General features: G+C 57.9%; 1 protein-coding gene across 2 annotated transcripts; it reads left to right on the top strand.

The window, feature by feature from the left end:
* The first annotated feature begins 1,324 nt into the window (after nucleotides 1-1,324).
* Nucleotides 1,325-20,543, top strand: LMNA (lamin A/C). 2 transcript variants are annotated; one of them, XM_005203621.2, is made up of 12 exons: nucleotides 1,325-1,889; nucleotides 13,366-13,522; nucleotides 14,834-14,959; nucleotides 15,243-15,413; nucleotides 15,616-15,741; nucleotides 16,533-16,753; nucleotides 16,847-17,069; nucleotides 17,462-17,569; nucleotides 17,676-17,795; nucleotides 18,185-18,274; nucleotides 19,055-19,324; nucleotides 19,610-20,543. In XM_005203621.2, exons 1-12 carry the CDS (start codon nucleotides 1,534-1,536, stop codon nucleotides 19,634-19,636), a joined length of 1,995 nt encoding a protein of 664 aa, XP_005203678.1. In that variant the 5' UTR covers nucleotides 1,325-1,533; the 3' UTR covers nucleotides 19,637-20,543. The 2 variants fall into 2 exon arrangements, with proteins under 2 accessions (XP_005203678.1, NP_001029225.1); NM_001034053.1 differs by lacking the exons at nucleotides 19,055-19,324; nucleotides 19,610-20,543 and having other exon boundaries at nucleotides 18,185-18,395.
* The last annotated feature ends 716 nt before the right edge of the window (nucleotides 20,544-21,259 follow it).

Raw genomic sequence — 21,259 nt, 5'->3', positions numbered from 1 at the left:
GGGGTCTCCCGTGAGTCCTGAGGATGAAGCTCCAGAGCCTGGGGTGGGGAAGCTCAGGGACTTGGATGATCCTGTTTTGTGAGAAGGCCTGGCCCCTCCCCAGAGCCAGTGGCAAAGCAGACCTGGCCAGAGAGGAATGTGGAGATAAGTGCAGTGCTGGCCCAGCAGTCAGCAAGGTTGTGGGTGTCTTTGCTGTCTCCACCCCCATCACCCCCCTTTTCTGGCTGAAACCAGGATAGAGACCCAACATTGGCTGTCCAGCCCCCAGCCCTGCTCCCCCTTTCAGGCCCCTTTGGGAACCACAAAAATTTGGGACCTGGTGTCCTGGCAATGTGATGAATGCATGCACAGTTCTGGTATCTGTTTTAAATTATCCATTAAAATAAGTACAGTCCTGGAAAAAAAAATAAGTACAGTCCTGGGGTTGGTGGGGTGGGCTGGGCTGGGCTGAGGACTAGAAAGGGACCAAAGCTGGGAGGAACCTCAGGCAGGCTCTTTTTCCGACTGCTTGGGTCCAAAGGAAGGGGACGGGGTGGGCAGTACTTGGGTCCTATTCTTGACCTCCTCTGGGGCCTGGGGGTTGTTCTTTGGGTCTAAGATCCAATGGTTGATTTCAAAAGGAGATTAACCTGGGGCAGAAGATAGGAAAAGAATGACCCCAAACTCTGGTCCCCACCCTGAATTTGAGGGTGTATAAGGAACTCAGGATCCAGAACTTTGTGGCAGCCCTCCCTCCAACCACCCCAGGGAACCCAGGCATATTTCCCCACCCCACTCTGGCATACTGAGATGCGGCTTTGAATGGACTGCCCACTCATGGAGGGGGGGCGGTAGGGGTGACTCACTATTACTATGGGGAGGAAAAGGGGGGCCAGTGGTGGAAGAGTGAGTCACCCTCATGGGCACCAGCCTCAACCTCCCCCCACTTTCCTGGATCTGCCTGCCTGGTGCCCTCCCTTGCTTTGTGCCTACTGCGCCTCTTCCCCCTGCCCTTTGCCCAGCCAGCATCACGCCTTGGCTCTGCCCTATACCCACCCAGCCTGACCCCTTGGCTCTGCCCTTTACCCCTTCTAAGGCCAGAGGCAGTGGGAGCAAGCTTTCAGCTTGGATCTCTGAGCAGGTAGAGACCTAGAGACGAGCTTCAGGGAAGCCCCAGGCACGTGGGGGTGCCTGAGGGAGGGTGGGGCCCTACCCAGGGCAGTCGTCTCCCCTGCTCAGCCCTCCCTCTCCCACCCCTGTGGTTAAGCGACGGCCCCTTTAAGAGAGTGGCCCCTCCTCCCATTCCCTAGACCTATTAGAGCCTTTGCCCAGGAGCCGGTGACTCAGAGTGTTCGCGGGAGCTCCGCATCCACACCGGCCAGCCCAGATCCCGAGGTCTGACAGCGCCCGGCCCAGATCCACAAGCCTGCCAGGAGCCAGCCGAGAGCCAGCCGGCCGGCGCGCTCCTACCCCAGCAGTCTCTGTCCTTCGGCCTGAGCCCCGCGTCCTTCCCGGGACCTCTGCCCCTCGGGCAGTGCTGCCACCCTGCCGGCCATGGAGACCCCGTCCCAGCGGCGCGCCACCCGCAGCGGGGCGCAGGCCAGCTCCACCCCGCTGTCACCCACCCGCATCACCCGGCTGCAGGAGAAGGAAGACCTACAGGAGCTCAATGACCGCTTGGCTGTCTACATCGACCGTGTGCGGTCGCTGGAAACGGAGAATGCAGGTCTGCGCCTTCGCATCACTGAGTCTGAGGAGGTGGTCAGCCGCGAGGTGTCTGGCATAAAGGCCGCCTACGAGGCCGAGCTGGGGGATGCCCGCAAGACCCTTGACTCGGTGGCCAAGGAGCGCGCCCGCCTGCAGCTGGAGCTGAGCAAAGTGCGAGAGGAGTTCAAGGAGCTCAAGGCACGGTGAGTGCCCCAGGTGGCGGCGTGGGGCCGGGAGGAGCAGCGAGGGCAGACGGACTGCCGCCCCTGCCCGGGCTCCAGGCGGTTGATAACTTTGCCCGTATAGTTTCCTCCCTCCCGGAACTGCCCCCAGCGAGTGCCTGGCAGTGCCAAGGGAAATTGTCAAGACAGGACTGAGAAGGGAGAGGTCTCGGGGAGAGGGTGGGGTATATAAGGAATGGCGGGGTTCATCAGGGCCAAGTAGGAGCTGGTGGCAGGCCCACATTCTGTCAGGGTGGGATTTGCCAGTTATTTGGGGCCTGGGAGAGGGCCTTGAGCAAAGCTGAACTGGCCTTGCCAGGTCTAAGACATCTAGGCACCCAAGACACTTAGGAGTGGGTGAAGGGGTCCTGTTGGAACTTTCTTGGCAGCCTTGGCACCGTGCCAACTTTGCCCAGCCTGGCTCTGAGGACATGACTCCCACTAAAACAGAGCTCCTAGGCTGTTTAGGGAGGTGTCCAGTGGTGCCAGAGAGAGGTCACCAAAGCCGGGTGCCCGCCTTTTCCCCCTGCAGGGGCACGGCGATGGTCCCCACTGCCCAACCCTTTCCCGGGTTCCTGTTAAGAGTTTTGAAGTGCTCCTTTACTCCCTGCATGTCTGGGACTTCCCCTGGCCTCTGACAGGCCCACCGATCAGCTCCAGGAGAGCCGCTCCCCCGCAGCTCCCACAGCCCTTGGCCTGCTTGGCCCAGGAATGCAAGGGAGGGAGGGAGACCGAGGGCAGAGGCTCCCGGCTCAGGAAGTTGTGTTATGTATGCCCAGGTCTGTGCCTCCCCTTCCCCACCTCCACACCCTCACCCTCTCCCTGGAGTCTTCGGAGGAGGATATGGACTCTGTCCCTCCCTGCCTCCCTTCTTGGGGTGAGCCACTTTCATTTTCCCAGCCAAGCCTAGCAGCTTTTGCCCTGGTCGTCCTCTCAGCCACTGGGACTTTTTTTTTTTTTTGGTTATTGTTCTTTGCCTTATTAAACTACTGGAATACTGTGACATTTTTGAAATCCAGCCGTTGGAAGGCTCAGGCCCCTCCTACCTTACCCATCCCTGCCCCACCCTACCGCACCCTACTAGTCTCCTCCCTCTTTTCTAAAAAGGCCTTTGGAGCTGGGAAGTTTAGGCCCTCTTCAGCTCCCCACGGATTTGTTTTCTGTGAAGACCTCAGCCAGAGAGCACTGAAGGTGCTTGGAGATCCCTGGTTGAGGCTGTAATGGTTTGTCCCCTTCTTCCCCTTTGCGTTGTCTTCTCCAGGCTCATGCTCTTCTCAGAAGCGCTGTGTATTGGCCAGTCTTTATACCCCTTCGCTAGCCCCCAGCCCTGGCACGGTGGGTGTGGCAGATATATCATCCCCTAGTGAAGAGTAGGTGGAAATGGTGTGGGCAGGCAGGTGACTCTCCCCCGCCCCCGCCACCCTCAAGCCCAGGCTTGGTGGGTGTCAGTTCCCCGATCAGACCAGGGATCCAAAGCCAGGAATCCTAACCATTAGGCCACCAGGGAACTCAGAGTGACTATTTCTGTTGAAAGGGATCATTCCTGTCGTTGTCCACTGGTGATATGAATAACTTAGTTAACAGGGCAGATAAGAGGCAAGCTAGGGGAGTCCCAGAGGATTAGTGTTCTAAACTAGTTTACCCAGCTACCAAACTACTACCTTGCACGTCCCTGCCAAGGGCATTCTTAGCAGGTCTTTTTCTGGGGAAGGTGTTGATCAGGGAACAGAAAGAGTGGAGTCTACGGTCTCTCGCTAACCCAGCCACGCCAGTCCGTCTCTGCCCCCTGGTGCAGCTGTCCCGGTCTGGGACACCAGGCGGGTGTGCGCACACGTGGGACAGGGCCGGGGGTGGTGTGTGTACTTGTTATATTTAGCTGCCTGCCTCTCCTCTCCCCCACTGATCCTGGCTGGGGGTGCTGGGCTTCCGGAAGAGGTGGGGTGGTTTTGCACACCTGGATCCTAGGCTGATAGGAGGCTGGGTGGAGACCAAGAGGACTCAGATTGGGGTTTCTGTCCCCTTCTATGTCCCCAGTGGGAGGAACAAGGATTTCTTGCTCCCTTTTGTGTCTGCTTTGCTCAGGGTGAGGTGAAGAATGGCACGAAGAATTTGGGAGAGGAAGAAAGGCATTGTCCTAACTCCTCCCACTAAAGCCTAGAGAGAAGGTGTTGTCTGGTTTAATGTTTAATTAGAGCTCAGAGTTCAGGGCCAGGCTTTGGGTTGGGATGCAGAGCTATCTGTAAGATCTTGTGGTGACTCCTGGCCCAGCCTGGGTACCTTGACCACACCCAGGGCTTTGGGGCCCCCTCTCATCAGGCTGGGTTACAGGCTCCAAGCAGAAACACTGCTCCTGCCCACAAACACAGACTCACATCCTTTATTTTGGAGCCCAGGGGTTTTGAACACCTACTCGCGGGAAGAAAGAGGAGGTTAAAAGCATCAGGGAAGGCCGGCCTGGGGTCGAGGCTTGGAGCTAGGCCCCATCCCAGTCAGGACAGCTGGGTGGATGACTCAGATACTGCCCCCCTCCCTCCCACCCCAGTGGCTTTGCAAGAGACAGGGTGGAGACAGCAGATGTCTTACAGGGAGGGGTGGGGGCCTGAGTGTCTGCATCCCTGCTCCCCGCTCCCCACTGCATCCTGGGAGCCTTTTCTGCCTCCTTCCTTAGTTGGTGGTCTGGAACCAGGGCTCCTGACAGACCGTGCACACAGGTAGTTCTAGAGCAGAGTCCAGAGTTACGGGCTTGGGCTGCGGGTTGGTGGCAGGGTCTGTGTCTTCCCAAACGGAACTGGTAGAGGAAGGCTGAGTCAGAAGTGGGGAGATCCCAGACCCACAAAGCAGAAGTATCCCTTCCCCCCGAACAAGGCCTTGGGTGCCCGACAACTTCCTGAATTGCCCGCCTTACATGATGGCCTCAGTCAGGACACGCGGGGACCTGCAGCCCCAGGTTCTTCCAAGCTCTCATCAGGATAAGAACAGGGAAAACCAGAGAGGTGCGAAGGCTTGTCCCGTGTCACACAGCCAATGAGTGACAGGCCCGGACTTGAGCACGCGTCTTCTGACTCTCATTTTGAGTGCTCCTACCGTTAAACCTTGGGCTTCCCAAGTGGCGCTAGTGGTAAAGGATTCGCCTGCCAATGTGGGAGACCTAAGAGATGGGAGTTCGATTCCTGGGTTGGGAAGATCCCCTGGAGGAGGGCATGGCAACCCACTCCAGTATTCTTGCCTGGAGAATCCCCATGGACAGAGGAGCCTGGGGGCTACAGTCCATAAGGCTGCATGACAGAAGTGACTTAGCATGCACACACACACATCATTACACCTCACTTCTCTAGCTTCGGGGACAGGTTGGAGGATGTGGAAGTAGGGTTGGGGTGACTGAAGTGCACCCCTGCACTCTGGAGATTCTGCTCTGAGGCCAGGGTTGCCTTAATGTTCTGCCGTCCTGCAGGGCCTGTTATCACTTGATCAACAGCCTTTGCCACAGCCCATACCTGGAAAGACCCAGGACCCTTCCAGGCCCTGAATCATGAGCTGTGAGAGGCTGGTAACTCCTGTCTTGAGACTGTCTTGGGACTTGTCATGGGAATTGCCTCCCTGGATGTGTAAGAAAGTGTGCCCTTTGGCAGATATATAAGGATAGCGGGGATGCTGGCCTTTGAGGATGCTGCGTGTGCTGCTGTTGTCATTTCTCCACGCTACCCCTCACCCTGAAGTCCACATTCTTATTCAAATGGAAAGAAGAAAGTACAGTTAACCCCAGGGGCTGAGCTGTAAGTGCTTGAGGAGACCAAGAGAAACAAGAAAGACTGTAATTCCTGCTAAGGTGCTGATGGCCTTCCCAAGATTGATGCCCTGTCCCTGGCACATCCCCTGGCCTCCAGGGATCTGAGGCTTACTCTTGCATGGAATGTGCCCATTGTCTGCACTCCCAGGCCCATCCCCAGTGATTCAGTAGCTCAGTGTCAGGGCTGAAGGCAGGGACAGCTGGGGGGACAACTGGGAGGAGATGGCTTTACCTACCCACTGTGCCCCCTGCTCCCCTGTGCCCTCCTCCCCCCACCCCCCAGTCTCCCTCCTCCCCAGCCCCTGACCACCTTTAGCAGCTCCAACAGCCAGGACCAGGTCTGGCCCAGAGGTCCAGGGCAGTTCATTCCATTCTTACCTCCCTGGCCCCTCGAACCCCGGCTCCTGAACTGAAGATGACACAGGCTAAGCTCTAATATTCTTGGAGATGCCGGGGAAAGAGGTTCTGTGGGGGATGGTGCAGGGTCTCCTGTCATTTAACAAAAGGCAAGGTGATCTACCAACAAACTGACAGGTAGTGTGAGGCAGTGAAAATAGCCCTGGCCTTCGGTGTCCTTAGTTCCAGGCTTAGCCCTGCCTCTGAACTGCTGTGTGACCTTGAAGAATTCACCCTCCACCTCTGGATTTCCCTAGCTGTAAAAGAAAGGGGTTAGGGCGGAAGATCTCCAGAGATGCCTCCAGTTCCGAAGTAGTACCATGACCCACAAAGTGCGAAAACAGTTCTCTAAAATACCAAGCTATGCATATAAAAATCAGGTATAATTAATGTGAAAATAGTTAATAGCCAATGCTATTCTCAATAGAAATATTTCCCACAAGCTGTGGAATTAAAAGTACTAACACCCTCCTCTCTTTTTCCAAGAAAGTTTGTGAAAAACAGGTTATTATTATGACATTACACTCTTGGCTTAGACTTTGTTTTTATTACTAGTAGGAAAGGACACTATATTTTGAGCATACCTCCCTTGAGGCTGTACCATGCAGGAGAGTCCCATGGACCTGTGCTGGAGAAGAAGTGGAGGCTCTGGGGCAGGCAGGACTCTTACCTTAGTGCTGGCTGGGATTAGACAGCATGGCCCGGAATCAGAGGGAGGTGCAGGGTGACCTTGAACTGCCCACCTTCTACTCTTCCTGCCCCATTCTGGCTCCCCCAGCCTGAGGCTGGGCTGTGAGGAGGTCTTGTCCCTTAACACTCAAGGAAGGGGATAGTTTGGGAAGGAGGTGGGGCAGAGTAGGGGGCCACGCTCCCCTGTCCTTTTGTGAGGAAGCCTGAATCCTGCCTGTCGAAACCAGGAATAATTCTGGCCGAAATCCCAGGCCCAGCAGAGGAGCTGAGTCACGGTAGAGGGCAGAGTAGAGAGTGGACGGGAGACCCTGAATTGTCCAGTCAGAGAAAGAAAGACTGAGGGACGGCCTTTTTTGAAAACTACTTTTCTGAGTGGCAGGAAGGAGGAGGAGGATCTGAATCAGATCGGGGACAGATGGAGGGGAACAATACAGGAATCCCTTTCGGGACTGGCTCAGGGAAGTAAGAGACCCTTGATTTCCAGGAGCACAGTCCCTGGCAGTTCAAAGGGGGATGTTTGGGATTGCCAAGGCACCCCCCCTTCCTCCTCCCGAAGCTCTGATGACACTGCCACCCTCTGCTGGCTGGGAGACAGCGTTGCATCTTCCAAGGCTGGAGCTGGAATGCAGCGCGACCAGAACTGCTAGGTCCTCCCCAACTTCCTTTCTCCATCTTGGGGTGCGGCTCCCACTTTCTCCCTGCTGTTGTCAGGGTTAATAACCGTGAGCCACCAGATGGAAGGTTAATACATCCTAAGAAGGGACAACTGAATCGCTTTCTTGTAGGGATCCCCTGCATGTCCCGCCTGTTGGCCAGTGGCCTCCCTCCCTCCCACACCCAGGACCTCCTACCTCTTCCTAGGCCATCCTTCTCCCCTCCAGGCCCCGACTTCTTTTGGTCTGTTCCAGGCCTTGGCCTGCATTTTTATGACAACACAGGAATGATTTCTGGAGAGACAGGCCAGGAAGAAGGAAAGTGGAGTTTGGCAGGAGGGAGCGGTTAGTCAGGAAGCCTGCCGCCTGTTGTCCAGGACCCCAGCGCACCGACCTCGGACTGCAGGCCTCTCCCGCTGCTGCACAATGCCACGTTGATACACCCAGCAGCTGTGACTCAGGGCTGGCCCTGTGCCAGGCCCAACAACTCTGCTGGAGTTGCGTCTGAACATGTCAACAGGCCTCCTGTCCCCCTTCTCAGCGCCAGCCAGTTCCCCCATCCCAACCCTCCCTTTGCTTGGAATTAAGAGCTGGCTTTGTCTGGGGTGAGGACAGCTGGGAGCCTAGCGGCTCTGGAAGGGGATCCAAGGGCCCTTGGACCCTGAGCATATGTGGTGGGTGTCACGCCCAAGGGAGGCGTGGGGAAGCAGAGCCATGCCTGCTGTGGGTGATGTGCCTGGGTGAGAGGGTCAGGGGTCCGGGGGTCCGTACTGGGATCCTCCCATGTACTTTCCAGGTGTAAGACATTCAGACCTTGCACAGGGTGGCATCTGGGGAAGGTTCAAGGGGCTTCTCAGTCCCTAGAACACCAGCCCCTCTCAGTTTCTCTCCTTAAGGTCTCCTTTCCAGAGAGGGCTGGTGCCTTGAAAGCCAGAGTGCGGAACCGAATGTCCCAGCCCTTCCACATCCTGCCCATACCTGAGAGCAATGGCAGGCCCACAGACCAGCCGAGAAACCCAACAGTGGTTCCTTTTGGGAGAGGGAACTGCGGAACCTCGTGGCCCCACACACAGCTGTGAGGGCTCTTTCGCTAGGTCTCTGTGTCATCACTTGGGTCCTAGGGCGACTCCTGGCCATTGAGCAGAAGCCCAAGTGTCTCGCGGGCTCTCTTCCTGGGTGTTTCTGCCTACTTTCTGCACGCCCTGCATGCGTCATGCAATTTTCTGAGCCGGTCTCCATCTGCTCCGAGTGTCCTCAGGTGACCGGGTGGGCAGGGTTTTAGGGTCTGAGCCTACTCTTCTGCAGGCCTCAGTTTCCCCACCTGTAAAAGGGCAGGAATTGTTCTAGAAGGAGGTTCCCCCTTAGAAACCTTGAGCATATGAATCTTCTGGCCTTAGGGCATTTGGGGACAAACAGAAAAAGCCCCGAGACACACTTATAACTGGAAAGAGAATAAACCAGCAGGTAAAACAACAGCTGAGCGGACTTGGAAGAGGAGAGAGAGGTGTGGCTGGGTCTGGAGGCACAGGGCTGAGGCAGGGCTCAAACGAAGGAGGTAGGTGTGGATTTGGACAGGTGGAGGGAGGGAAGAATACGTTGCAGTGGGAGGAGTTGCTGGAACAAAATAAAGAGTGGTAGGAACGAGGGGGCCCGGCGTGGGGTGGCCACAGGAGAGACCCCATCACCTGGCAGGGAGTCAGCCTGGGAAGAGGTCTAGACGTCTGGGAGGAGAGGGGAGGGCTGGAACTCAATGCTGCACACCCAGCCCTGCTTTGCCCTGCCCGGCCACAGGGGGCTCCGTTTTTAGTGAGGCAGGAAATGCCAGGGGCTCGGGATCTCCGTGCTCCTGCCTCCCCTCCCCCCTCTTCTCCGCCCGTCGATGGGGAACTCCGAGGGCTGGTGAGCCTGGGGCGTGGTCAGCGAGGGGACTGGGGCGGGTCTGAGGGAGCCCGGGCGGACTGGCCCGGCTCTTCCACTGCCCCTGTGGCCATCTGCCCCGCCCACTGGTTATTTTTAGCCCCAGCCTGCTGTCTCTGCTCGCCTCGTGTTCCTCAGCCCAGCGGAGGAAATGGGGGCCTTTCCCTCCGGGCCTAGCAAGTTGCTCCCAGCAACCGGGCCCAAACAGGCCTGTGGCCGCCCTGGCTTCCATATCTGGCATCCGAGCTGGGCTGAGGAGGCTGACTCAGCCGGCAGGTCAGCGCCTGGCACAGTGCCCACGCAGCCCCTTTACTGCGCCAGGCGCCTTGCTTCCCCCCACCCCCACCCCCGTCCAAGAAGCCCCTAGAGTCCTGCCCTGCAGTGGCCCTGAAGCCCGGCTCCCCTATCACTCCAGCCTAATAGCGCCCCAGCCTGGGAGCACGCAAGCCCGCTCCCAGCTCTCGTGCGTAGGCTTTAGCCTTTTCCTCTCTGCTCTCCTGCCCTGCCCCACCCAACTTTTCCCGCCTTGTGCGATCGGATTTGCCAACCTGGGAAGAGTTTAGAAACAGGATGCCCAGCCCTTCTTGTCTCAGGAGCCCACTGGGATGAACCCACTCCAGTGCTGGAGGAGCCTGGCGGATGGGAGGGAAAGAGTGGGCTCCCTGTGGCGTGGCACGGAGGCCTGGGCAGGACGTGGGTACAGCCAGGGTCTCCCCTGTGAGCGCTAGAGGATTTCCTGACACCTGCCCGGGTATTGTCTGCTGGAGGATGAGTCACCTGTGGAGCCCCTGGGTCCCACCCTTCCCAGCTCCCCTTGCCTGCCCTACCCTGTTCTTCCTGCCAGCCCACTGTGGGGCAGCATGTGCCCCACTTTCCCATTGCTGGCCCCCAGTGGACTGGGGCACAGGCAGCACAGCCCCTTGGGTTGGACGCCTGGCCGGTGTCTGCTTGGAGTCCCTGTTAGGGCCGGGGACCCCGACTAAGGAAGCAATGTCATTTGGAGTTAGTGGACAGGCAAGACCGAGGAGGAGGCTGGGGAGGCGCTGGCTTCTGTGCCTTCCCCCCGCTGCAGCCGTCTCTTGCGGGGTGCGTGTGGCTCCCTGGCCACAGGGCTCCTGAGGTCTGAGTCATAAGCCCATGGGTGATAGCGGCTGCTTCCCCACAAAGGGGAGCTCCCGGAGCCTGACTGAAAAAACCACAAAGGCTCTTCCTTGCTTCCCTCTCTGCTCAAGTGGCTTCCCTCATCTGCGGGGTGTGTCTGGGTCCTTTCATTGCAGCTCTTTTAAGTGCTAATCAGAGTCTCCAGGAGGGGAAGGAAAATCGCCCCCTTAATTTCTTTGCAGGGCGGGCGGGGGTGGTGGGGGGAAAGCCATCCAGCACCCATTCACACCTCTGCTCCCCACTTGCTGCAGGATCCCGGAGGCACCCTGGGCAGAGTTCTCTGAGCCTGTTTCCTCCATCACCTAGGACTAGCACCTGTCTCAGTGGGGAAGCTGTGGCGATTCAGTTAACACAGTCTTTAAGAGCAAAGAATCGGACACCGCTTGGTGGCTGAACAACAACCATAACGGGTACACAGTCAGTTCTGTTTGCTGTCCTTAGATGATTACTAGTATTAGTCTATTAGTATTAATATTAGTTTAATAGTATTAGTATTAGTACCACCCCACCTCTGGGAGCAGCCCTAACTGAAGAGGCTAGATTGAAGGACAAAATCCTGCAGTTGTCAGGCTATGAGCCCCCGAGGCCAGGGACCACGCAGCTGCATTTTCCTGTGTCAGCGTCTGCCTGGCACTCTCACAGCAAAGGTATTTCCAAGGAGAACTTCTGAAGTTTCTCCTCTGGGTCTGAGGAGGCCGTGGAGGCGGGACTAGGGAAGAGACACCCTTGAGATGTCTTCTGAAAGCGTCATGGTGCTCCGTCCTGCTGCTCCCAGCTCGGGCTGGCTGGATCAGGAGTCCTGTCTCCTGCTGGCTCGGTTCTCTCTAGACCTGTGGCTAAGTAGGAGGAAGAGCAGGGGGAGGAGTCCTGATCAGCAGCCAGAATCAACTGTGACTCTGCCTGGGTCCCCGGAGCTGCATGCTTTGTTTGACATGGGGTCACTCACCTTCCTCCTCTGTGCCTCAGTTTCCTCATCTGTAAAAGGAGGGGGTTAAGGCAAACCTATGCGAAGCTCCTCCCAGTTCTCTAAGTTCTGAGAGCCTCCCAGCCGTTAGCCTGCCGGGCAGGGAGGCCTGTTCTGGGAAGTCCCTGCCAGCCTTGGAGTCGGCCCAAGGAGCTCGGAATCTTTGTCTGCCGTGTCGCTTCACTTTACCAGCGGTTTTTCTTCTTCTTCTTTCCTCCCCCTGCAGCTGCCTCTGCTTCGGAAAAGTTCTGAAGTCATGGAAAGTTGGGGCTGTGCTCCCAGCCAGGGGCTGGGCCGGATGGCAGCCAAAACCTGAGCTGGGTTTTGACTTTATTTTTAGCTTTTCTGGCTAAGACGGAGGAGGGGAGAGCTCCTTCAGGTCTGGAAGGGCCTCTTTTCACAGGAGACAGACACACTTGCTCTAAACAGCTTGTTCTGAAATGTGGCCAGAGGCCTGGGCAGAGCAAAGCTGGGGGTGCTCCCCCGAGATCTTCACGTCCTTCCCCTGCCTGTCTGGGTGGCATTCTCCTTCTCACAGTGGAGCCCAGTTGGAGGGGAGGTGACTTCTGATTGAAGACTTATGAGCTAGTGGCAGGAACACACTGCCTCAGTCTTGGGCCCTCCGTCCAGGTCCAGAGCTTCTCCTGCTGGGCCTTCTTCATCCTTCTTCACACTGAATTGCTGGGGCTCCTGGAGCCGAGGGCTTGGTGGCAGGAGAAAAATGTTGGCAGGGCCACTTCTCTCCTTGCCAGGATAGATTTCTTTCTCCCCCTGCCCACATTTGCTTTTCTTTTTTTCCATCTGCCCAAGTGGGTTCATGCTTGAAGTCTGATGAGTCGCAGATGGCAGCTGGGACTAGGCCCCTGGGCTCTTTCCTTCCACTCCCTGGGTCTAGTGCTTTCTCTCCCCACACATCGGTGAAGGGATCCTTACAACTGGGAAGTTCTTGCATTCCCCAGAGGTCTTTAAGAAAATAGGATCCCTCTATCTCTCCAGGTCACTATCCAGCAGAAATAATCAGGGGCCCGGAAAGGGAAGGAAGGTGGCAGAGGCCACCTCCTGTTTGAACTGGTTCTAGTTAAAGCTTTACCCAGTTTGAGGAGTGTGGAGGTTCAAGGCTGGAGCCCAAATGGACCTGGAGGCCTGGGGTCACATCTGGGGCCAGATGCTGGGCTTGTGGTTGATAGGTTCTGATGAGGCCCAGAGAGAGGGAAGGCTGGAACCCTTGTGCTCTGCCCCATCAGGGGACCCAGACTGGGTCTGAGAAAGGGAATGGTCAATACAATGCCTGCTAGTCTTCATTCCAGGTCTCCCTGAGCTTTAACCAAACTTTCCCTCCCAGCAGTCCCTGGTGTGTAAAGGGACTAGGGGAAGTGACTGACACTTCTAGCACTCAAACTGATAAGCGTCAGGGACACTCAGACCCCAGGGCTAGGAGTCTGGCTGTCTGGATCCCTGCAGAGGAGGAGGCTGGGCTGAATGGAAGGTGGGTGGAGTCAGGGGGAGAAGGTTAAGGCCCTATGTGGGAAGGGGCAGGAGACAAAGGTGGTTCTGTCTCTTTGGGAAGGAATGGGAGGGGAGAGAGGGAAAAGCATTCATCTCACGGGATCGAGCTTTGCCCTTGGCCCCAGGCACGTTCCTGAGCACTGAGTCATGGGAAGGGTGGAGAAGCAGGAAAGGGGTTTTGGGGGCCTTGGGAGAAGTGGGAATCCAGCCCCAGAGGCGGGCAGCCGCAAACCAGACCCAAGGCTGCCCTCTCCTGGCAGCTTGGGGGATAGCAGAACCAGGTACTGTGGCTGACCTCCCAGGACTTCTCACTCTCCCTGAGGGACCTGACTCTGTCTAGGGATACAGACTTCTCTTAAAGCCACTCTTCTCTGGCTTCTTTAGCAATTCCAAGAAGGAGGGAGACCTGATGGCCGCCCAGGCCCGGCTCAAGGACCTGGAGGCTCTGCTCAACTCCAAGGAGGCCGCGCTGAGCACTGCTCTCAGCGAGAAGCGCACGCTGGAGGGCGAGCTGCATGACCTGCGGGGGCAAGTGGCCAAGGTGAGGCCCACCCGAGACCCAGCTGACACTCGTCCCTGCGGCAAACGCACACTCACTGCTCCCTCCAGGCATTCTCAGGAGTCGCCTGGTCTGTCCTGTCCCACAGCATCAGAGCCATTCCTGTACCCTAGCGTTGCTGCATCCATCCAGAGTACAGTGCTTCCTCCTTTGCTGCCCACGGTGTCTAGCACCATGAATTTAAAAGAATCCACAAGCCATTTCCATCTCACTTTGAGATGAATTGTGCCTGGCCCTGGATCCCTCCCGTGTGGCCTTGCTATAAGACAGCCGTGACCTCTCTGGAAGATCAGAGAAGAGTGTAGACTGTCCACAGAGCCCTAGTTGGGAGCTGATGGTTGATCATATATGGACATATGTTTTTAATGTATACGATGGTCTTTACTTTCAAACATTTTGCTCTCCATTCCAGCTTCTAGTCTCATGTTAAAAGCTAGAGAGCAGAATCAAAGAAGCAGACTTGTTCCCAGTCTCACCGCCACATCTACTCAGAGCAAGGTCAGGACTAGAGTCAGCCACCAAGCCTCTGTCCAGGGCTCTCTTCCCTGCTAGGCCTTGCCACCATAGTACACCCTGGAGAGACCAGAAGCCAGCAGTTTGGCCAGAAAATCAAGGCTGGGCCATTCTTCTCCCAGGCCCTGCCCCCAGCCCTTCCCAGCTGCACTGCCCAGCTTGTGCTTTCTAAGATGAAGATCTAAGAAAGGTGCACCCCTACTCAAGCTTCAGAGGATCTTTTCGTGGCAGTGAGGGTGCGATCCATGGATCCATGGCCCAGCCCCTGCCTTCCAGCCCAGCCACCTCTGCCATCACTCTGCCCCCAGGGCTCCATCCTTCGGCTTCAGCAGTACTGAGCCTTCCGAAGAGCCTGAAGTGCATGTGTGTGCTTTCGTACCTCTGCGCCCTTGCACTTGCTCCTGTCTGCCCACTCACCTGTCCTTCAGATCTCAGACTCCTGAGGGCTTCCTAAAGCCCCCCGCTACCACCCCAGGCACACTTTGGTCCCTTCCCTCGTGTTCCTTCTGTACTCTGGGCATATTTCCGTGGCTATAGCAAAATAACAGCTATAGAGAGAGGAGGCACTATCTATATTTTCATTAGCACAGCAACGATACAAGGTCATTACTGCAAAGGAGTAGATGCGTTATCACCTCTGTGGGCATCCAAGGCTCTTGCTCCCTTAGGCCTATTTCTCCACATATAAAGGGAGGTGCTGGACATGACCCCCTTCTCCGCTTCCTTCCAGCTCTGGTGTCCTATGACCCCTCTCCCTGACCTCTGTCCCCTTCCTCTCAGCTCGAGGCAGCCCTGGGCGAGGCCAAGAAGCAACTTCAGGATGAGATGCTGCGACGAGTGGATGCTGAGAACCGGCTGCAGACCCTGAAGGAGGAGCTGGACTTCCAGAAGAACATCTACAGCGAGGTGGGAACTGTGTCCTGCAGACCGGAGGACTGGGGCTGGGTGCTGAAAGATGTCAGAGCTGGGCTGGGGTATCAGCTGTGTGCAGAGCTCCCCTGCCAGGCTGGCTTGTACTAGTGATGGGGAGTCGGGGTGAGGGCTGGGGGGAGTGGTGGCCAGCCCCCAGGTTAAAGTGGAGCTCACAGTGACTTTGTTCCACGTTGGGATTGGGTTGGGAGCTCAGCCTCTTGGGCCTCATCCTCAAAGGACTAGTTCTGACTTTGGTCTCTGGGTCCACCCCTTCCAGGAGCTCCGTGAGACCAAACGCCGCCACGAGACGCGCCTGGTGGAGATTGACAATGGGAAGCAGCGAGAGTTTGAGAGCCGGCTGGCGGATGCCCTGCAGGAGCTGCGGGCCCAGCACGAGGACCAGGTGGAGCAGTACAAGAAGGATCTGGAGAAGACCTATTCGGCCAAGGTGCTCCTTCTCCCGGGTTCCCGTGCTGCCTCTGTCGCCAGCAGCCCTCCCCGCTGCCCTCCCCGAGATGTCCTGTGGGAGATCAGGCGGATGGGGGCCCAGATTGCCCTGGACCTCGGGCTGCAGCAGCGATGTCCTTCTTGGGTCCCTGCCTCCTTCCTGGTCGGTCCCTGCAGCTCTAACCCTGTGTCCTCTCTGCCAGCTGGATAACGCCAGGCAGTCCGCGGAGAGGAACAGCAACCTGGCGGGGGCCGCCCACGAGGAGCTGCAGCAGTCCCGCATCCGCATCGACAGCCTCTCGGCCCAGCTCAGCCAGCTCCAGAAGCAGGTGCTGCCTCCCCGCCCCGCCCCCCCACTGCCACTGCCCACTGCCTCCCCCTTGTCCCCTCCCCCACTGCCCCTCCCCTCCCCACAGGGGAGGGCGCAGAATATGCCCCCGGAGCGTAGACTGAGTAAGAAGCCCGGGATTTGGAGTCACATGACCTGTTTGCTGGTCCAGGACTACCTCTTATCTCTTGATATCTACCTGCTTGACCTTCACTTCTCAGAGCCTAGGTTTTTCCCGTTTGAATATAGAGACCATTCCTGTCCTCCCTAACTCTTAGATCTGCCACAAGACTCAGCGTGAGGTGTTAAAAGTGGAAAGGAAAAGAGTGAAAGTGTTAGTCACTCAGTCATGTTTGACTCTCTGCGACCCCACAGATTGTAGCCTGCCAGGCTCCTCTGTCCATGGGGTTTCCCAGGCAAGAATACTGGAGAATGGGTAGCCATTCCCTTCTCCAGGGGATCTTCCCGACCCAAGGACTGAACCGGGGTCTCCTGCATTGCAGGCATAGTGAGGTGTTAACAGCATCAATATTGTAGCTGGCTGTGCCATTTGTGGCAGAGGAGATAGGTTCTAGCCTCAGATTAAGAGATTTCAGTCGAATGTTGAGAAGGACTCCCCAGTTGCCAGCCAGCCACAGCCACATTAGAGCCCATGAAAGGCTCTGATGGGAACCTGAAGACAGGGGTGGTGGGGGTGGTGTGTGCCCGGGGGGGTGCCCCTACCCCTATCCCTTACCTCTCCATACTCGGGGACCTTCAGAGCTCACCAGACCCCCATTCCCCCTCACCCAGCTGGCAGCTAAGGAAGCGAAGCTGCGGGACCTGGAGGACTCGCTGGCCCGTGAACGCGACACCAGCCGGCGGCTGCTGGCAGACAAGGAGCGGGAGATGGCGGAAATGCGGGCAAGGATGCAACAGCAGCTGGACGAGTACCAGGAGCTTCTGGACATCAAGCTGGCCCTGGACATGGAGATCCACGCCTACCGCAAGCTCCTGGAGGGCGAGGAGGAGAGGTGGGCTCCGGGGGAGGCAGGGAGCGGCTGCTGCCTCCTGCCTGCCTGCCACCCGCCTTGACGAGGCCCCCTCACCCTGCTCCCCCTCCACAGGCTCCGCCTGTCCCCTAGTCCCACCTCGCAGCGCAGCCGAGGCCGGGCCTCCTCCCACTCGTCCCAGACACAGAGTGGGAGCAGCGTCACCAAAAAGCGCAAGCTGGAGTCCACCGAGAGCCGGAGCAGCTTCTCCCAGCATGCTCGCACCAGCGGGCGCGTGGCCGTGGAGGAGGTGGACGAGGAAGGCAAGTTCGTGCGCCTGCGCAACAAGTCCAACGAGGTAGGCCTCCCAGGTCGGGTTAGGGAGAAGACCTGGAAGGTGAAGGGATGGAGTTTGCGGGGAGGGCTGTTCCTCACATCAGACCAGGGCAAGTGTGGGTATCTCCTCCAGTCCTGGCCCCAGGACTCATCAGTGCAGTGAGACCTTCTTGGGCAATGTATTTAACCTCTCCTAGCATCGTCATCTGCAGAACAGGCATGAACAATAGTCCCTAACTTTTGAGTTCTTGGGAAGATGAAAGGACTGAGTAGGTCTGGTACAGCCTAAGTGCCTGTAGACGTAGCTGTTATTGATCCTTGAGCCGGGAGAGCCGTGAGGGGAGGAATAGAAGGTGATAAACCCTCTAAGAGCCTGAAGGAGCCTCTCTCACCTGCCCCTTACCTCCTGGGCAGGACCAGTCCATGGGCAACTGGCAGATCAAGCGCCAGAATGGAGATGACCCCCTGCTGACCTACCGCTTCCCACCAAAGTTCACTCTGAAGGCCGGGCAGGTGGTGACGGTGAGTGGCCAGGTGTTTGGGGTGGCCTCGGGTGGGGATGGGCTGGCCTGAGGCTGGGGGTGCTGGCGCGTGAGCGCCCTTCTCTACTGAATTCTCCCTCCCCCAGATCTGGGCTGCAGGAGCTGGGGCCACCCACAGCCCCCCTACTGACTTGGTGTGGAAGGCTCAGAACACCTGGGGCTGCGGAAACAGCCTGCGTACAGCTCTCATCAACTCCACTGGGGAAGTGAGTATGCTGCGGGCTGGCCTCTGACTGGACAAGGCCTCCCCCGTGGCCAGAGTTGGAGGCAGCTGCCCCCACCCCAGTTCAGGGCCGCTTTCTCCCAGGCCCCAAACTCTCCACCCAGAGATAGCTCCCCTAGCAGCAGGAGGGGTGGGGGTTAGACAGTGAGCATGGTTAAGGGCAGATCACGCTCCTATCCAGAGACCTTGCGCATGCCCCTGGAGTAGAAACAAGTTTCTTACCTCCAGCGCCTTGGAGGACAGAGCTAGTGGCAGCCGGGACAGGGGGCAGAACGCGAGCAGGCTCCTGGAGGCTGCTGGGGTGGGCATGCTGCACACCCCTTCTCCGACCCGCAGCCCCTAACCCTCGGCCTTGTCCTGTGTCTGCGGCAGGAGGTGGCCATGCGCAAGCTGGTGCGCTCAGTGATCGTGGTCGAGGACGACAACGATGAGGATGGAGACGATCTGCTCCATCACCACCACGTGAGTGGCAGCCGCCGCTGAGGCCCAGCCCACGCCAGGGCACGCAGCCAGGCCTGGGGACACCCTCGCCCTGGCCTCCCCCTGCCAGAAAGTCTTTTCATTAAAGAACATTTTGGAACTTCACTCGCTGCCCTGGCTTTTCTTCTCTCTCCTCCCTATACCTTGAACAGGGAACCCAGGTGTCTGGGTGCCCTACTCTGGTAAGGAAGGGAGTGGGAACTTCTGATGCCAATGAGTCTTCCCATGGGAGCGGTGGACAAGAGTCTGGATTTATCCCCCAGGGCAGAGAAGGGAGGACAGACGTGGGGCCCACAGCCCTGCCTCTCTCCCCGCCACTTCTGTTGCATGCATCTCCTTTCTTGTCTCCTCCCCCTCCTAGTCACATGCATGGCCTCTCATTTTCCCCACTTTTCCTGGGAGAAGGGTCTCTCTCACCTACCCTCCTCCCCAGTTAATTTTTTATGCCTGCCGCTCTACAAGCTTGCTCACTGTCCTTTCCCTCTGAAGCTTAGAGTAGCTAAGACAAGAGTCAAAGACCCAGCTCCTGTTTCCTGCCTGTCCCCAAGTCTTCTTGACCCTTCCCCCTGTCATGTCCTTCCCTTCCCCTCTTCCCAGCCCAGCCCCGACCCAACAAGCCCTATACCACCCACCAGTTAGGTTACTTAAGCACAGAAGCCCACCTTTCTGCCTGGACCCTGCCGGAGCGCGGAGCCTGGGTGTTGGGCCTGAGCGGTCAGTCCCAGACTCGCCGTCCGGCCTGAGCCTTGTCTCCCTCCTCAGGGCTCCCACGCAGGCAGCAGCTCGGGGGACCCCGCCGAGTACAACCTGCGCTCGCGCACCGTGCTGTGCGGGACTTGCGGGCAGCCCGCAGACAAGGCGTCTGCCAGCTCGGGAGCCCAGGTGGGCGGATCCATCTCCTCTGGCTCCTCCGCCTCCAGTGTCACAGTCACTCGCAGCTACCGAAGTGTGGGGGGCAGTGGGGGTGGCAGCTTCGGGGACAGCCTGGTCACCCGCTCCTACCTCCTGGGCAACTCCAGACCCCGAACCCAGGTGAGTCAGCCCTCTGTCTCCAACCCCCGGCGGGCAGAGGACCCTAGTCCTCCAGGGTTAGGGCCAGGCTGCCCCGTGGGAGGGAGAGCCTTCTCTTCCGCAGCCCGGGGGAGTGGGAGCCTCCTCCCCGCAGCCCATGATCCTAGAGGGTTGCCGCTCCTGCGTCCTGCCCCTCCTGTCTGAACCCCAGATTGGAGGGCAGGGGCGGGGCTGGGTTAAGAGGGGAAGGGAGGGTTCGGCCCAGCACTGCCACTCACACCTCTCCCCGTCTCTCTTCTCTCTTAGAGCCCCCAGAACTGCAGCATCATGTAACCTGGGACCTGCCAGGCAGGAGTGGGGGCGGAAGCCCATGCTTCTTCCTCACCTCATGCCCACCCCTGCCCTGCACCTCACGGGAAGGGGTTCGAAGCCAAAGAAAAATAGCCCTTTGTTTTTTCTTCTATGTTTTGTTTTTTGTTTTTCTAAGAGAAGTTATTTTCTACAGTGGTTTTATACCGAAGGAAAAACATAAACCAAAAAAAAACGCGCGCATCTATCTCAATTCCCCCCCTTTTCTCCCTGCTTCCGAGAAACTCCGTATCTGCCTTAAAACCAAAGAGGGAGCCGAGGAGAGGGGCTGCTTTTACAAAGCCTCGTTTCTGCTTTTCTGCCCTGCCCGCCACCCCCATCCCGGGGACCCCGTGACATGGTGCCTGAGAGGCAGGTGTGGAGTCTGCTCCGCCAGCCTCCAAGGGAGGAGGGCTGAGCCTCATCCCTGGGCCGGCCCCCATCGTTCCACGACCCCTGGCAGAGGCTCCTCCGCCTGCCTGCCCCGTCCCCTCCTCTCCCCAACCCCGGGGTGACTCGATTCTCCCAGGTCCCAGCTGCGTTTGCTTCTTCTGTATGTTATTTAGACAAGAGATGGGAATGAGGCGGGAGGTAGAGGAGGGGGAAGAAAGGTTAGTCTGAGCCTGCCTTCACCTAGCTTTAGAGCCAGGGGTGGGTTCTGCCCAGTCACTACTGGAGGTCGGTCAAGGTCACGTGGGTGTAGGGGATGAGGGAGAGGGAGGCCTACTAGGAAAGGGGAGAGCCTGCTGGGGCCCCACCGAAGGGGAGGAAGGCGAGGAAGTGTGGAGGGCTTGCGGCAGCGGGTTTCAGCAAACACTAAGGAGCCCCTTGCCTCCCGTTTCCCATCTGCACCCCTTCTCTCCTCCCTGAATCAATACACTAGTTGTTTCTATCCCTGGCTGCCGTGGTGTCTTTGTTGGTGGGTGTCCTTGTGTGTTTTCTGAGGGTCTGACACATGTCACTCGGTCACCTGCATCCTCACGCCGCCCAGCCTCCCCTGGGGAGACAAAGACTGGAGAGCTTCAGGTGCACAGCTGGGCACCCAGCGGTGGCTGCTGGGGAGACGCTCTGACATGAGCATTGCCCACCCAGGGTGGGGCTCTCTCCACGAGTCGCAGAGAGGCAGAGCCTGAGGGCAAGCATTTCCTTCCTGACTTCCTTCAACCAGCCAGCACTTAGCGAGAACCTTCTTCGTGCTGGACCCTGAGCTCAGCATGAATACTGAGACACATGATGATATAGACCCAGTCTGAGGGGGGTGACGTCTCAGGACCCGGGGCAAGGACAGATGGGGAGGAGGGAGTTGGCCAGAAAGGGGCTGGTCTGACTTTGCAAGCAGGCAGTTAATGTCCGTCTGCGCCAGACTGTGCTCAGCTCAGAGACAGGGAAACGGACAAGACCGTGTACTCAGGGTTCTCAGGGATCTTACACTCCAGTGGACTGCTGGGGACAAAGGGACAGGTCAGGTGGAGTAGGAGCCTCAGGGGGAGGCCTCTAATGTAGGGGAATGAGGAAACCAGATGGAGGGAAAAGACCCCAAGCAGGGAAAATGAGCTACAGGGACCAACCCTCCTCTGGCCTTTTATAGGTTCCAAAGCATCTCTGCGC

Source organism: Bos taurus, chromosome 3, assembly GCF_002263795.3.
Source record: "Bos taurus isolate L1 Dominette 01449 registration number 42190680 breed Hereford chromosome 3, ARS-UCD2.0, whole genome shotgun sequence".
Taxonomy (NCBI): Eukaryota; Metazoa; Chordata; class Mammalia; order Artiodactyla; family Bovidae; genus Bos; species Bos taurus.
This window is presented reverse-complemented; position numbering and strand designations above follow the sequence as displayed.

Excerpts from the sequence above, each read along its gene's own strand:
- LMNA (XM_005203621.2), top strand. The coding sequence starts at position 1,534 with ATGGAGACCCCGTCCCAGCGGCGCGCCACCCGCAGCGGGGCGCAGGCC. Across the intron at positions 17,796-18,184 it reads TCATCAACTCCACTGGGGAA|GAGGTGGCCATGCGCAAGCT; the intron begins GTGAGTATGCTG and ends TGTCTGCGGCAG. Across the intron at positions 18,275-19,054 it reads ATCTGCTCCATCACCACCAC|GGCTCCCACGCAGGCAGCAG; the intron begins GTGAGTGGCAGC and ends CTCCCTCCTCAG.